Source organism: Stegostoma tigrinum, chromosome 17 (assembly GCF_030684315.1).
Source record: "Stegostoma tigrinum isolate sSteTig4 chromosome 17, sSteTig4.hap1, whole genome shotgun sequence".
NCBI lineage: Eukaryota > Metazoa > Chordata > Chondrichthyes > Orectolobiformes > Stegostomatidae > Stegostoma > Stegostoma tigrinum.
In genome coordinates this window covers 15,935,588-15,949,640 of record NC_081370.1, presented here as the reverse complement: position 1 = coordinate 15,949,640, position 14,053 = coordinate 15,935,588, and the positions used below count along the sequence as shown (strand labels likewise).

The 14,053-nt window shown below is 38.7% G+C and overlaps 1 protein-coding gene across 1 annotated transcript in view; it reads right to left on the bottom strand.

Moving 5' to 3' along the window:
• Positions 1–539: 539 nt before the first annotated feature.
• The window catches only part of LOC125459486 (anoctamin-9-like), a 170,566-nt gene continuing 157,052 nt past the window's right edge, over positions 540–14,053 (bottom strand). The window contains exons 19-23 of the mRNA XM_059652224.1: positions 10,920–11,039; positions 7,501–7,594; positions 6,900–7,012; positions 999–1,098; positions 540–632 (exon numbers count right to left, since the gene is read on the bottom strand). Of these exons, the coding sequence (XP_059508207.1) occupies positions 540–632; positions 999–1,098; positions 6,900–7,012; positions 7,501–7,594; positions 10,920–11,039 (520 nt within the window). The remainder of the gene's footprint in view (positions 633–998; positions 1,099–6,899; positions 7,013–7,500; positions 7,595–10,919; positions 11,040–14,053) is intronic.

Sequence of the window (14,053 nt, the reverse complement as noted above, 5' to 3'; positions counted from 1 at the left end):
GATTTTTTTGGTTGGTGCAAACAGGCTCTGGGGTTTTCCAGATTAGGAGCTACAAACTCTCCAGCTTTTGTAGTTGATGGTAGGGTACTGGAGTGGGTGTGCTCTGAACTGTCATACATCAGACATGTTCACCGAGGCAGGAGTCTGACAAGCTCATGGCTAAAATGCATAGTGCATTCATATTCTCTTGGATTTACTCAATCATGTTAAAAGTTAAGGTTCCAAGTGCCACACTAAAGATAAGACTAAGATGAATTAATAATAGAACTCGGGAAAACATTTGACCATGGCCATGAAGGAACATCAACAATGATCAGCTTGATGGCACCAAACTGAATGAAACCACCTTGCTTTTCTTTGCTGCCGTCTGGTTCAATGACTGAGTGGTACATGCTTTACTGACAGGATTCAGCAGTATACTGCAATTTTTTTTTCAAGCTCAGCTTGCTTTATATATTTTGGTTAAGCTAGTATAGTAATATAAAAGGCAGTACATTATCAGGTAAGTTGTTAGTCATACTTTTTCAGTAAAAAAATGTTTATATTATCTTCATTTTCACATTTTTCATAAAGTTAACTGATGATGCCCCGTAATATTGCATGACGCTGCTGGACTTCTTCCTGCTAATATCCTAAAGGGAAAAAAAATTAGAATAACTTCACATGGTTAAAGCAATACAATTTTTTTGATAATTCTTGATTTTCTCACACTTCCCTCTCAAAATGTAATAATCTTACGTACAAAGACTTTGAGGTTAATTTTCAGATTGATTGACTGTACAAATTCAGAGAGAAAAGAAATAGGAGCAGAAGTAGACTAATCAGCCTGTCAAGACTGCCCTATTATTCAATAAGATCTTTGGCTGATCTGCACCAGGCCTCAACTCCTCTTATGCCAGCTGTTCTTAGCCCTCAACTCTTTGATATTTCAAAAATATATTTATCTTCTCTGTAAGTATCTGCAATTCTCTCAGCAGGGAATTACAGACATTCACTACCTCTAGGAGAAGAAATGTCTTTGTATTTTCATAATCAATTTTCTGTCTCCAGTTCTTCAGATAGTCATGCAATCCTTCATAGCCCACTTTTATTCCTTTCCTGAGGAAAACCACATTACCACAAAGAAAGGAGCTAATTTTGATTGGAATGTAAGTTCTTTCAAGAGAAAATAATTTTAACATTGTTTTAATTTAAAGAAAGAAAAATATAAAATGATTATAACACCAAGGCCTGCGCAGAAGAAGCTAGACATTGGAATGCTTTGTTTCTGATGGTTGATGCACAAGAAACAGTTTGCAGAACAGCAGCTGTGAAGTCTGTGCTCTTAAGAAAAGAATCAGATCTGTATCCAAGCTGATACCAAGTCATGGAGACACTGATTAGGGTGCACAATCCAACAATTTTATGATGGAATCGTGGACAGCAGAAATCTTGTTACGGAGTCACAAGAGTCCACTGAATATTTTGTCAGAAGAGGTCACAACAAAGGGCACAAATGTGACAGAAGGGAACAGTTAGATAGGCTCATGAAATTTGTCATTGCCATTACTTCAGTTAAAGCTTTTAAGGATCTTTGGACAGAAGAATAAAATACTGTACCATTGACACATTACTTATAGTTGGATGCAAGTATGAAACCATAGTGGCAGACCAGCCATAATTATATGCTGTAATAGCTGCGAACATTTTTGCTACAGTCAGCAAAGTGTACAGAACCGACAAAATCTGAAATAGATATGGTTTGTTGCACCTCTCAAAAGTTGTTCAGTTTTTATTAGTAACTATAAAGCATGTGATACCGATGCACTTTGGGCCTACATGTGTAGGAGATCTGGTTCCAAAAGCTAAGCAAGATCCCAAAACAAACGACCAGACAGTATATTAGAACATTGGCAGCAAGGAAAGTCTTAAAAAGATGCATAAATGCAAATGTTCTGAGGTTCAGGGTCAACTACGTAAAAGGCAAATTTCAGAAGATTACCAAGCTTTCCATACTGTTCATGTCACATACTATGCCTATGGAATAAGGTAATCAAAAGCATTTACAACAATTGATGCCATATATCTTGAAAAGGGAGGGCAACACACACCAAAAACTAAAACTTCATATTGGAACTAGTGCCAGTATATTACCACTGTATATCCCGAAAGACATGTACCTTAGCAAGTGGTCTGCCATGGTACCACCTGTGAGAGACTGTCTCACAACTTATAACAGATCACCAATTCCTTGCATTGGCAGAATCACACTGTGGTGTGAATATGCAAGCTCAACTTGACTTTTCAAAATTTTCTACCTAGTAGATACCAATGGTCCAGCAGTGTCAAGTCTACTAGTATGCACAGATCTCAGCATGATCGCAATTCATGAGATTCAAAACACGCCTACTGAGAGGAAACAGACCACATGCAATATATTTGAATCAGTCAATAGTCTCATAAGTGTGTACCAATATGAATATAACATAATTGCATGATGCAATGCAAATCATTGATCCTTCAAGAAAGTGCAGTGTGTATATTCAGGGGAAGTTTCGAGCTCAACTAAGCAAGATGGACCGAGATGGAAGTTGAACGACCTCACAGATTGGTGTAGCTCCATAATATGTGCCTTCAAGAAAGAAGTCACGATAAAAGTATACCTATGGCCAAACCAGTTCAATCTTTCATGTAAAAGGTCTGCACACAAAATAGCTGATGTTAGAACAAATAAAACCTAAAGCTTCCAGAAGAAGATTCTTTTCTAAGCTAGATATGATGCTTGAATACTGGTCTGTCCATTAAGCAGAGAAATCACAAGAGCTCACAACATTTAGGATGACATTTGGATGGTACTTTTCTGATAGTTACCATTTATGGTCTCAGTTAACCAGGATTGGATTATTGTGAATATATCTAACCGTCTTTAGTAGTTTTCAGTATTATGGTCATAGGTAAGAGAAAGGCAGTGTATGACTACAAACTTAATCTACTAATAAGAGCAGTCCAATAAGGATTACTATTTGACAGCACTTAGTATCAAGTCAAAAACAGCCAGATAAACTCCTTTGGGTGCATTTACTCCATTCATGGACTCCATTCCAAAACTGGTAAGACTGGGGATATTAGACCAGTGCTGACCCCATAGGGTTAGACCATCCGTATCGACTGTACGCCAATTGTCTCCCATAACCAAGTAAACTACAATGTCTCTCACGCTGCTTCCTGTTACGATTCTGTTGCATTTATAATGTTTTCACCCCAGCTATGCCACCTTCCACACCAGTGATTCGAATATATTTTCCTTTTTTCTTAATCAAGGATTCCTTTCATCCATGTTGACAGGGCTCTTGAATCTGTCTGTTGTATTCCCTACAGTTTTGCTCTCCCCCGCTTCCTGTTGCTTCCGCAGTCTCAAAGGGATCCTCTTGTCCTTACCTTCCTCCAATTGGGTTTCACATTCATCGGACAATCCTCCTCAATCCCTGCTACCTCCATGTAATTCCATTGCCAAGCACATCTTCCATTCCTCTTTCAGTTCTCTATGATGCTCTGGGCCACTCTTCAACCCAACCAACACTCTTCCATGCTATATTGCTGGAAATGTAACACTTGCAATTTTATCTCTCCCATTCTCACAGTTGTTTCTTTACCCGTTCCATTACATCACCATTACGTTGGCTATTTAATCAGTCCTATCTTAGCGCCCAGAGATTTCCATTTTTGTTCCTTCCTCCCTTTTGTCTTTATTTCCTCAGGCCTGTATATTCAGAACAGGCATATAGGAATTAGGAGTGGGAGGAGGCAATTCAGCCCTTCAAGCCCGCTCCACCATTCATGGCTGATCTTTTCCCAGTCTCAGCTTCACTTTCCTGCCTGCTCCCCATACCCTTTTATCCTGCTTTTTTTAAATCAGAAACAGATCTATTTCTTTCTTAATCTGTTGATTGATTCTGCCTCCACTGCATTCTGGCACAGTGAGTTTCACAGATTCCAAACCCTCTGAGAGAAGTAGTTTCTTATCTTCTCAGTTTTGAACCTACCTCCTATTACTCTATATCTATGACCTCGTGTATGAGACTGTCCCACAAGGGGCAATATCTGTTCAACATCTGCCTTATCAATCCCCTTTTGTGTTTCATATACTTCAATCAGAACCCACCCTCCCCCACCCTGTCATTTTTCTGAACTCCAGTGAGTATAAGCCCAAGCTATTCAACTGCTCCTCGTATGACAGCCCTTTCATCTTTGGAATCAACCTGGTGAACCTTCTCTGAACTGCTTCCAGTGCCATCACATCCTTCCTCGAGTAAAGAGACCAAAACTGGGCACAATACTCACTAACACCTTATATAACTATAACAACACTTTTATAATCCAGTCGTTTTATAATAAATGCCAGGATTCCATTTGCCTTTCTTATTATATGCTGCACCTACACCCCTTCTTTCTGCAATTCATGCACAAAGACACACTCTGAATCTGCTTCTCATTTAAATAATAATTTGTCCTTTTATTTTTCCAGCAAAAATGGAAAATCTTGCACTTATCCACATAAACTCCATCCGCCAGATTTTATCCCAATCTCCTAGCCTATCAATATCCATTTGTAAGCTCTATACCTCCTCATCACAACCTGCTTTCCCACCTATTTTAGTATCATCTGCAAATTTTGTTATTTTACACTCTGGCCCTTACAGATCGTTTATGTAGATTGTAATTAGTTGAGGTCCAAGAACTGAACTCTGCAGCACCCCACTAGTTATAGTTCGCCATCCAGAGAAGAAACACTGCTTTCTGTCAGTCGATCAGTCTTCTATCCAAGCCAATATTCTAACCTTAACCTCCTGGGATCTAACTTTCTGGATCAGTCTTTATGTGGCATGTTGTCAAATGCCTTATGAAAGTCAAGATATACCACATCCACTGGATCCCAATTATTCACCTTGCTGGTTACATCCTTGAAGAACTCTAGGAGGTTTGTCAAGCACAACTTGCCCTTCATGAAATCATGCTGATACTGATTGAGCATTGTTTCTCCAAGTGTTCAGTTATTTCCTCCTTTATGATTGAATCCAGCAACTTCTCCACCACAGAAGTCAAACTATCTTGTATAGTTTCCCACCTTTTACTAATCTCATTTTTTGAACATGGGTGTCACATTAGCATGTTTCCAATCCATGCTACCTTTCCAGAATTGAGAGAATTTTGGAATATTATAACTAATACATCCACTATTTCCACTGCCACCTTCTTTAATACCCTAGGGTGCAGGTCATCAGGCACCAGGGATTTACCTGCCTTTAATCCCATCTGTTTACTTAATACCCTCACCCTTGTAATTTCACCAAGTTCTGCTGTAGTAACTGTAGTTTTTGGGAAAAAAAAGTTCTCCACAGTATAAAACAGTGACAAAATATTAGTTTAGTTGTTCTGCCATTTCTGAATTTCCCATTAATACCTCACCATTTTCATCTTCTAAAGGGCCAACATTTACTTTCAATATTCACTGTCTTTTTATATTCTGTTAGAACATATTGCTGTCAGCATTTATGTTTCCTGTTAATTTCCTTTCAAAGTTCATCTTTGCTATTTTGATTTTCTTTTAAGTAATTAATTGTTGTCATTTAAAGATCTTTCAGTCCTCCACAGTGCTACTAACTTTTGCAGTATGATATGCACTTGTTTTTGCCTTTATGTTATCCTTAACATCTTTGTTAAGCAATGGATGATTTTTCACCTTTTTATGATTTCCCTATCAGGAAAATACTTTAATTGAGAGGTATTTAGTATCTCCCTAAGCATTTGCCTTTGTTCTTCAACAATCCTGGCCTTTAATATTTTTGCCTAGTCCACTCAGGCCAACTCCTTCCTCAGGTCTATATAATTACCTCTGCCTAACATTAAAACTCTCGTTTGCAACTCTGCTTTCCATCTGAATTTGAAACTCTAGGATGTGGTCGCTCCTTCCCAGAGGATCCTTAAGTAAAAGACTATTTATCAATTCTTCCTTGTTATATTATACCAAATCTGAAGTGGCCAATCCCCTGGTTGGCCCCATTGCTCTAAGAAACAATCCCTCATGCACTCTATGAACCTTTCTTCGAGACTACCCTTGCAAAGTTGATTAATCCAGTCAATATGCATGTTCAAATCACCCAAAATTACTTTTGTGCCCTTCTCATAAGCAGAGATCAATAGATTTCTAGATGTTAAAGATATAATGGGGCATGGGGATTATGCAGGAAGATGACATGAAGATGGAAGATCAGCTACAATTTAGCGCAGGCTTGCAGTGCTGAATCACCTACACTGGCTCCTATTTCTTGTGCCCAATGATTTGAACAATGTGAATTCACCATATTTCTCTTTATACAGAGAGTATTGTCAGCATTTACTGATTTTATTTCAAATGTCCAGAAACTGCAATATGTTACATTTGTACACAGTTATTCATCCCTCTATTATTTTGATACATTGCAAAATGACTGCTTTATTTGTGTACATAACATCAATATACTTCAAAAGGATTCTGATTGTGATGTAATTCAAAAATTCAATGTAGCATAGCAACTTATTTTCACAATGTCAGGATTCAAATGTCAACCTGTAAAAGTTTATAATGCCAACACCACACCAAGGCTGTGTTCATTCTGCATCAAGAGGGCACCAGGCCTGGGCTGTATTTACATAGCACCAATAGGGTGCCATTACCATGTTGTAACTGCATCACATCCACACTGGTATTGTACCAGGGTTGTGTTTACAACACATAGGCATCATACCAGGTTGAGTTACACCACAATATTGCCACTTTGATCATTTCATTTTGTTTTGCTTTGCTTTGTTAATTAGGAAGCTTTCAGAGTTTTAGAACCCTGGACTTTATAGCATCTCAGTATTAGCTGAACAAAGCTTACCTGAGCTCCTCCTTTAATCGGTTATTTGTATTTGTCAGATTTTGATTTCGGACTGATACTGGCACTTCAGGGATAAACCAAACTGCAAGGTACTTAATGCAAATAGCAATATTCTGAAATAGAAATGAAGACAATCATTTGATAGGATACCGTTATTATGTGTGCATAACTAAGTACCCTACCATATTAAAAATTATATAGGTAATTCTGATAAGATACATGATAAACCCATGATTAGGATGAACAAAGATATTTGTTACTGTTTAATTAAAGTTATTCCAGACAAAAGATGAATTGAGCTATTTAGAGAATCACACAGAACTAATTGTTCTTTTGAGGTTGGTTAGCAGTGAGGATAACATCCACCACATCTTCTGCATTTTGTTCACAGGGTCCCTATTTGCCATGAAAGGCTGGTTTGGAGCTGTAATACATTTCCTAATGACTTTACCACCGCTGTGAAGGAAGGAAATACTGTTCTATGGACATGGTAGAAATTGATTCTGCCTCTAAACTACAGGTCAGTAAACAGAATTACTTTCTCTTTAGGTTCCAGAAATGCTAAATGTGGTGAGGAATCTTAGGGCCTATTACAATTTACCTCAAATAAGAGCAGGAAGGCCAAACGAGCAGCAAAAATATGCCAGAATTGACCAGTATGCTCATAGTTGTATTCATTTCTGTAGTCACGATACCTGGGGATGAAACAAATGAAACGAATTAACTCATATGGCATAACAGTAATGTCACTTGATGAAGAAACCAGAATTACAGGCTAATGATCTGGGAAAATGATTCAATATCCTCCATAGAAGATGATAAAATTTGAATTCAATAAAAATTATGGAATTAAAAGTGACTATTGTTGTAAAAGCCCATGTTGGCCAAAATGGCACCAGAACCAATGAAACTAGCCCTGTCAATCCTGCAAAGTCCTCCATACTAATGCCAACAAGCTTGTGAAAAGTTGAAGGTATCCCATAGACTAGTAAAACAACAGCCTGACAATCATAAACATACCTTACATAAAACCTTATACAGTCCTGCCACATCTGGCCATGTCTCTGATGGACAATTAATCAGAGTAACCTGCATGGTCAGCATGAGGGAGGCTTCACAATAGTGGGACTGAGGCAGTGTAACTGGGACTTTGGGTCGATGTGGAAATTCAGGATAGAGTTAGTTAAATCAAAGAAGGGATGCTCGAAGAAATAAAATCTCCAGAGTGAGTTATGAGAAGGAAAGGACATAAGTTATGAATGGTAAGGCTTACCTGTATGAAGGTATAATGTCATGAGTGTGGGGAAAGCAGCTAATTGGTTAATAGGTTTGATCAGTATTTTTAATGTTTAAGGTGAAAGTTGGGGATTTAGTTTATGTCTATACTTTTTTCTTCTCCTATCTCTTTCTTAGAAATAGCTTGTTGGATTTTCATAGTAAATCCATACTTATTCCAATGATAACAAATACTCTATAGAGTTGTGAAATGACAGGTCAGAATGGCCCAAGGAGATCATTGTTACGCTTTGATAAGGAGATGAGAAATTTGTAACCACACCAAATGAATTGTGGCCAATCAAAGTGTGTATGTTCCACTGGAAATTGACTTCTTGACGCTGTCTGTAGTTCTGTTGTTGATGTAGCTCCATGCCATAGAGTAACATGTCCTCATCTTCTCTGATGAAACATTTACTTTTCAGTGCTCTCCATTGACATGAGCTGCCTGCCCTCATCACTGTGCCAGAAAGGCAGGCTATAACAAGCTACCAGTCTTAACTTGGTACTAAAGGCATTACCCTCATGACTGAGGGTTTAAGAGTCATGAGAAGTCTCTGGGAAGCAATCACACATCTGTAAGAATTATTTACAGTGATCATAGACCGGCTGCACATTACAACACTTTGAGATTATGAATGCTGTTCGCTATTCCCAGGAATCTCCCAGACCCACACGTACAATTAGTTGTGTCTCTGGAATGTGTTGATGGCAGGGAAACTATAGCCCTGGCTATCTGGGTCTCAAGGTTTGTGCTGAATCTCCCAAATGCATTGAACCTTATACATGGGACATGCAGGGGATTAGTGACTTCTCCAATGTATTTGAAAGTTTGACATGAGATACCACAAATGTCCATCATTGAGCCCTGAAAAGATCTGGCAGGGTAGAAATTCAAGGTCATGGTGATCTTTTAAGCTACAAACATTGAATTGCCTTACAATCCATGAGGTCCTAAATTATCCTGAAAAATACAGGTGAGTGATGGAAGCCTGTGAAATTTTAATCACCTATGACAGACGGTAGTTGTGGTATATTAATTAGGAGCAACTGATTAATGTCACACTAGCACTGGTTGCCAGCATCTTTGTTGGGGTCCCTTGTTGGAGTTGAAGGCATTATATGGCCTTGTATTGCTGATTCCTCTGTAGCTGCACAAGAGTTAGCAAAAGAATTGGGTGCACTTGACCCATCTTCTCTGTCTGAGGAGAACTGTGAATAAAACTCAAACAAAGATCTGGGCAGTGTAGTCTTTGAACCCCAAACGGTCCTGAATACTTGACTACCCAGGAGCCCTATACTTAGCACTGACCATTAACTCCACCTGTGATCAACTCCACACTCAATGTTGACCAAAGAGAACTGGTTCTTACGAATGCATCCATGTCATGGGCGCATGTACTATGACCCTTAAACTGTAAACCTCCCTCACTCACTTTTGATATTCCTTACATCACCTTCAGCCCCATTCAATTAACCTTACTCTGCTGTCAGTAATCTTTGACCATGCCCCATCACCTCAGACCAGCTGTTGTTGACGACCAAACTACCCTCATCAGTCAGAAATCCCTCTTGCTCCCTTGCTGGTACAATGGAAGAAGCCCCCGTCACTTCTCTGCTACTATCCATTATCCTCAACCCATCCTGTGTGATTCTTAACTCTCAGGACTTCACCACTGACTTTCACTGTATAACCACTGATTTCACCACAATTATGCTTGACCTAGTGTCTTTCTACAGTGATCTTCCTTACATAGTCGAGCATCTCCCCTGGCCCCTGCACGACTTTGCAGAGCTGCCACCTCCCTCCTTTCCCAGTGATGCCCTGCTCCGTTGACTGACATTGCCTTTCCTTAGTCAGCAACAGTCAGTACCCCTTTGACTGGTATGTGAATCTCCCTCACTTGATCAGCCATGTTCTGTTCACCTTTGACGCCCTCAGGCAGCCATGTTACATTCTCTTTTCATTGCTGTTCCTGTCCCTCCCTCATTTAGTCAGATATGTCTGTTATCCTGTGATTGCTGGCTATGTTTCTCCTTACTTCCCTCTTGGTCAGCCATGCCTTGCTTACCTATAACTGCCAGTTCTGTTCTCCTTCCCTACTTACTTCAATCAGCCATGTGCTATTCACCTCTGACTGCCACTACCTGTTTTCAATCATTGTCTGCTCCCCAGTAGTTGAACAAAGCAGGTCCTGAATTTGAATGCACATGTTCCTTATTTGCTGATTACTTAATGACAAAGGTACACTTAATTTGGCAAGGTTGTGTTTTAATGAATATTTTTGCATTAAAAATAGGTTCCCAATGGTTACCTGCAATCCACTTCCAAGTTAATTCTGTGGTTTCATCCTACTGTTAGGTAACTAATTTTTCACCTCCTGTCCATTCCTGGGAGCTGCATAAGATCCTACCTTTTGTATCAGATAAGTTGAATCAGGTACTGGATTAAAGGGTTTGACAATGTTACAGTACTCATGAATTTGGAAATAAGAAATGAGCTTTTCACTCATGACTCAGTTGTAAAGTCCCTGCCAATTGTGGAAGTGAACCTTACAGACCTAGAATGTTCCAAATTCTTCTCCTAGTCTGTGTTGAATTAGGATGACAAATATGCTTCAATTAGCTTCAAGGTTCTGGATTAAGGAGAGGGGAAGTACGTTTAAATATCAATTTTTTTATTGTCGAGATACTCCTGCTAGAAAACCTCATGTGTGGATGTCAACAGCAGGATTAATATCTTACCTGCAGTGGGTTACTGAAAATCCTAATAACCCTGATCCATAATCCGAAGGAATAATATTATTATCAAAATCCTTCAAGTAGAATACGGAGAGGCTGTTATTAACATACCCAGTGAGACAGCTGCAAAGGAAATATAGGCAGATCAATGTGTAACAGCAACTTGCATTTTAATAGTACCATTGATATTATAATATATGTCAAGATACTTTGGAGTGTTAAATGCAAGTGTTAATATAGCTAACAGTAAGAATAATGTTGATGTTAAGTTGTAAAGAAAATTAATGTCCATATAAGGATTGAAGTTACTTAGGATCTTCATGTCTATAGACATGTTACACTGATTACTTTAGGTAAAAGTGCAAGAGTTAAGAGATTGAACCATGACACAACAGGCAAGTGTGCAGAAGCATATGATGCTGTGCTAACCATCCTCGAAGGCCAGTATGCTCTTCCTAACATATGGTGCCCTGAACTGCTCATAGTACTTTAGATGCAGTCTGACTAGGAAATGGTATAGCTGTGAATGACTTCTCTTTCTAGTTTTTCTAATCTCCTATATTTCTGTATTCAATTAGTCTTTTTGATTATTTGCCCCAACATATTAAAGATTATTAAAGTGTGCATATGAAACCCTGAGACTTGAGATTCTGCATATGTGAGAATTCTATGATAGAAGAAGAAAAAAGAAAAGCAATCAGAAGGTGATCAGATCAGGTTTGCCACATTTCTCTAAAGGTACAAAATAATGGGACCTAAAACAGGTTTGCTTTATAAAACTTTGGGAAGAACTCAGGAGGCACCAAGGATTCAGACTAGGAACTATAAGCAAGGGGTATGTGTCGTTGGATCTTCTACCAAGGTCGTAATAGGTAATACAAATGTCTTCAGTCTCCTCCTCAATGTTTGTACTGGAAAAATATGAATCACAGTCTTTAGAAATTAAAGCCCATTCAGCATTACAAAGTGGCAACCATTGACAGCTAGGTACTGACTTATGGTTATTGATTTTCTAATGCATTTTGTAGTGATAGTATCCCAAGACCCATGATCAGCTCACCAAGTAAGGAAGGGAATCTAAGGAAGAGTAGGACATTAGGACCTACCAGTACTAAAGCAACCAGTTAGCAGAGTTTGAGCATGTCAGGGATAAGACGTTTGAATAACTGTGAGTGATGGACTTAGAATCGTGTTTGATGGGTCTGAAGTGAGTAACTGGATCCAGAGCCAGGTATTTCTGGCTAAGATCTAGGTAAAGGAAAGCATCTATTAGATTAAGCAGCACAAAGATATGCAAGAAGGCAAATATCTGCAGTTAAAATACAAAATGAGCTGCTGTTAAACAGCAAAATAAATTCAATTTGAATATTTACAATGCTCTGTTACTGCAGGTTTATTGATGATTCATAGATATTGCACCCCAAAAGCTTGTGTGATTTCAAATAAACCTGTCGGATTATAACCTGGTGTCTTGTGACTTCTAACTTTGACACAAAGATAGACGGCTTTGTACAGCAGGGAGCTGAAAACAAAGAAGTACAAAGCTGTTAATATATTAACTGAATGGGGAAAACTGGATTTCAATGAAGGTAAATATGAAGTCTTTGGGCCAAAAGAAGTGACAGTACTGTACTTTCTAGAGAGAGTGTAGAAAGTTGTGAAGGGTGTGGAAGAATGTGGAACAGTGCAAGTCTACAGGAGTACGTAAATCTTTAATATGTCGGGGCAAATAATCAAAAAGACTAATTGAATACAGAAATATAGGAGATTGGAAAAACTAGAAAGAGAAGTCATTCACAGCTATACCATTTCCTAGTCGGACCGCATCTAAAGTACTACGAGCAGTTCAGGGCACCATGTGTTAGGAAGAGCATACTGGCCTTCGAGGATGGTTAGCACAGATTTACTGGAATCCAAAGGTTACATTATGAAGAAAGATTACACAAATTAGAATTCTATTTCTACAGTGATTTATCAACATGCTAAAGATTTTGCAGCAAACTGTTAAGGTAGATGTGGAGACCTTTACATTTGATTGCACTGGTCTATTTTACAGATTTCCAAAAGTGTCTCACAAATCTTGATTATTATTGGCCATTTTTCCAATATCAGAAATTGAAAACTGGTTTCACACTATAATTTATCTAATTATAGAAGGAGAAAGGAAAAGGTTCTGAAATACACAAAAATAAACTGCTGAAGAAACTGAGCAGGTCTGACAGCATCTGTGAAAAGAAAGCAGAGTTAATGTTTTGAGTCCAGTGACTCTTCTTCAGATCTAGAGGCAGCTGGGAACAGGTTGTATTTACGCTGATGATGGTAGATCGAGGTTTGGGGGTGGTGGGATTGGTGTAGGATAGGTGGAGAAGCCCAGAGCGACAGAGAAAAAAATATTAGGCGAACAAGGAGGTTCTTGATAGAAAGCCAGGGAAGAAGAGAAGCAAGAAAGCTCATAATGGGGGCCATGATTGGTGATAGTGGCGGTGCTGAAAGCAATCCATGTCACAATAGGTACTATTGTGTGGGGATATCATAATTTTTAAAAGCTGGTGAATATTTTGATGCTACTGTATAAGGCTATGCTCCCTTTTCCCTCCTGTCTAAGGATGTTAAAGGATTTTTTAAATTATGAAAACTAGCCACTTCTTCAGTTATGACCACTTGAATAGGTGCCCGAAGAATGAAAAGGAGGGATGATATAACTTACTACGTAATGTGCTATTTGTTCTATTTTCTATTCTCTGTTGTGTTATAGATAATAAAATATTGATCTGAATTAAATTGGAATTTTTAAAGCTAACCTACTACAATGTGCAAAACGGACTCCTATTGTGGCACTCCTCTACTCAGTAATTGTTCAACTGGATGACTGTTCTTGACAAATTTGGGCTAAGGACCCGCTTTTGGCCCAACAAATTCGGCCCCTTATTTCCAGCAGAAGCAGATTACAACACTTGATTTTCCTTCTGGGTCAGGAATTGAACATTGAGATTCTTTCCAGTCTCTGATCCTGCCACTGGAGAAAAGCACCAACAGGCCTCAATTTTCATGTAGCAACCTGCAAATTATCTGGTGGGGAGACTGGTTGGCCAGTTAGCAGCCTTGAGGCCACAAATAGAGTCAGAAATGAAAATGTG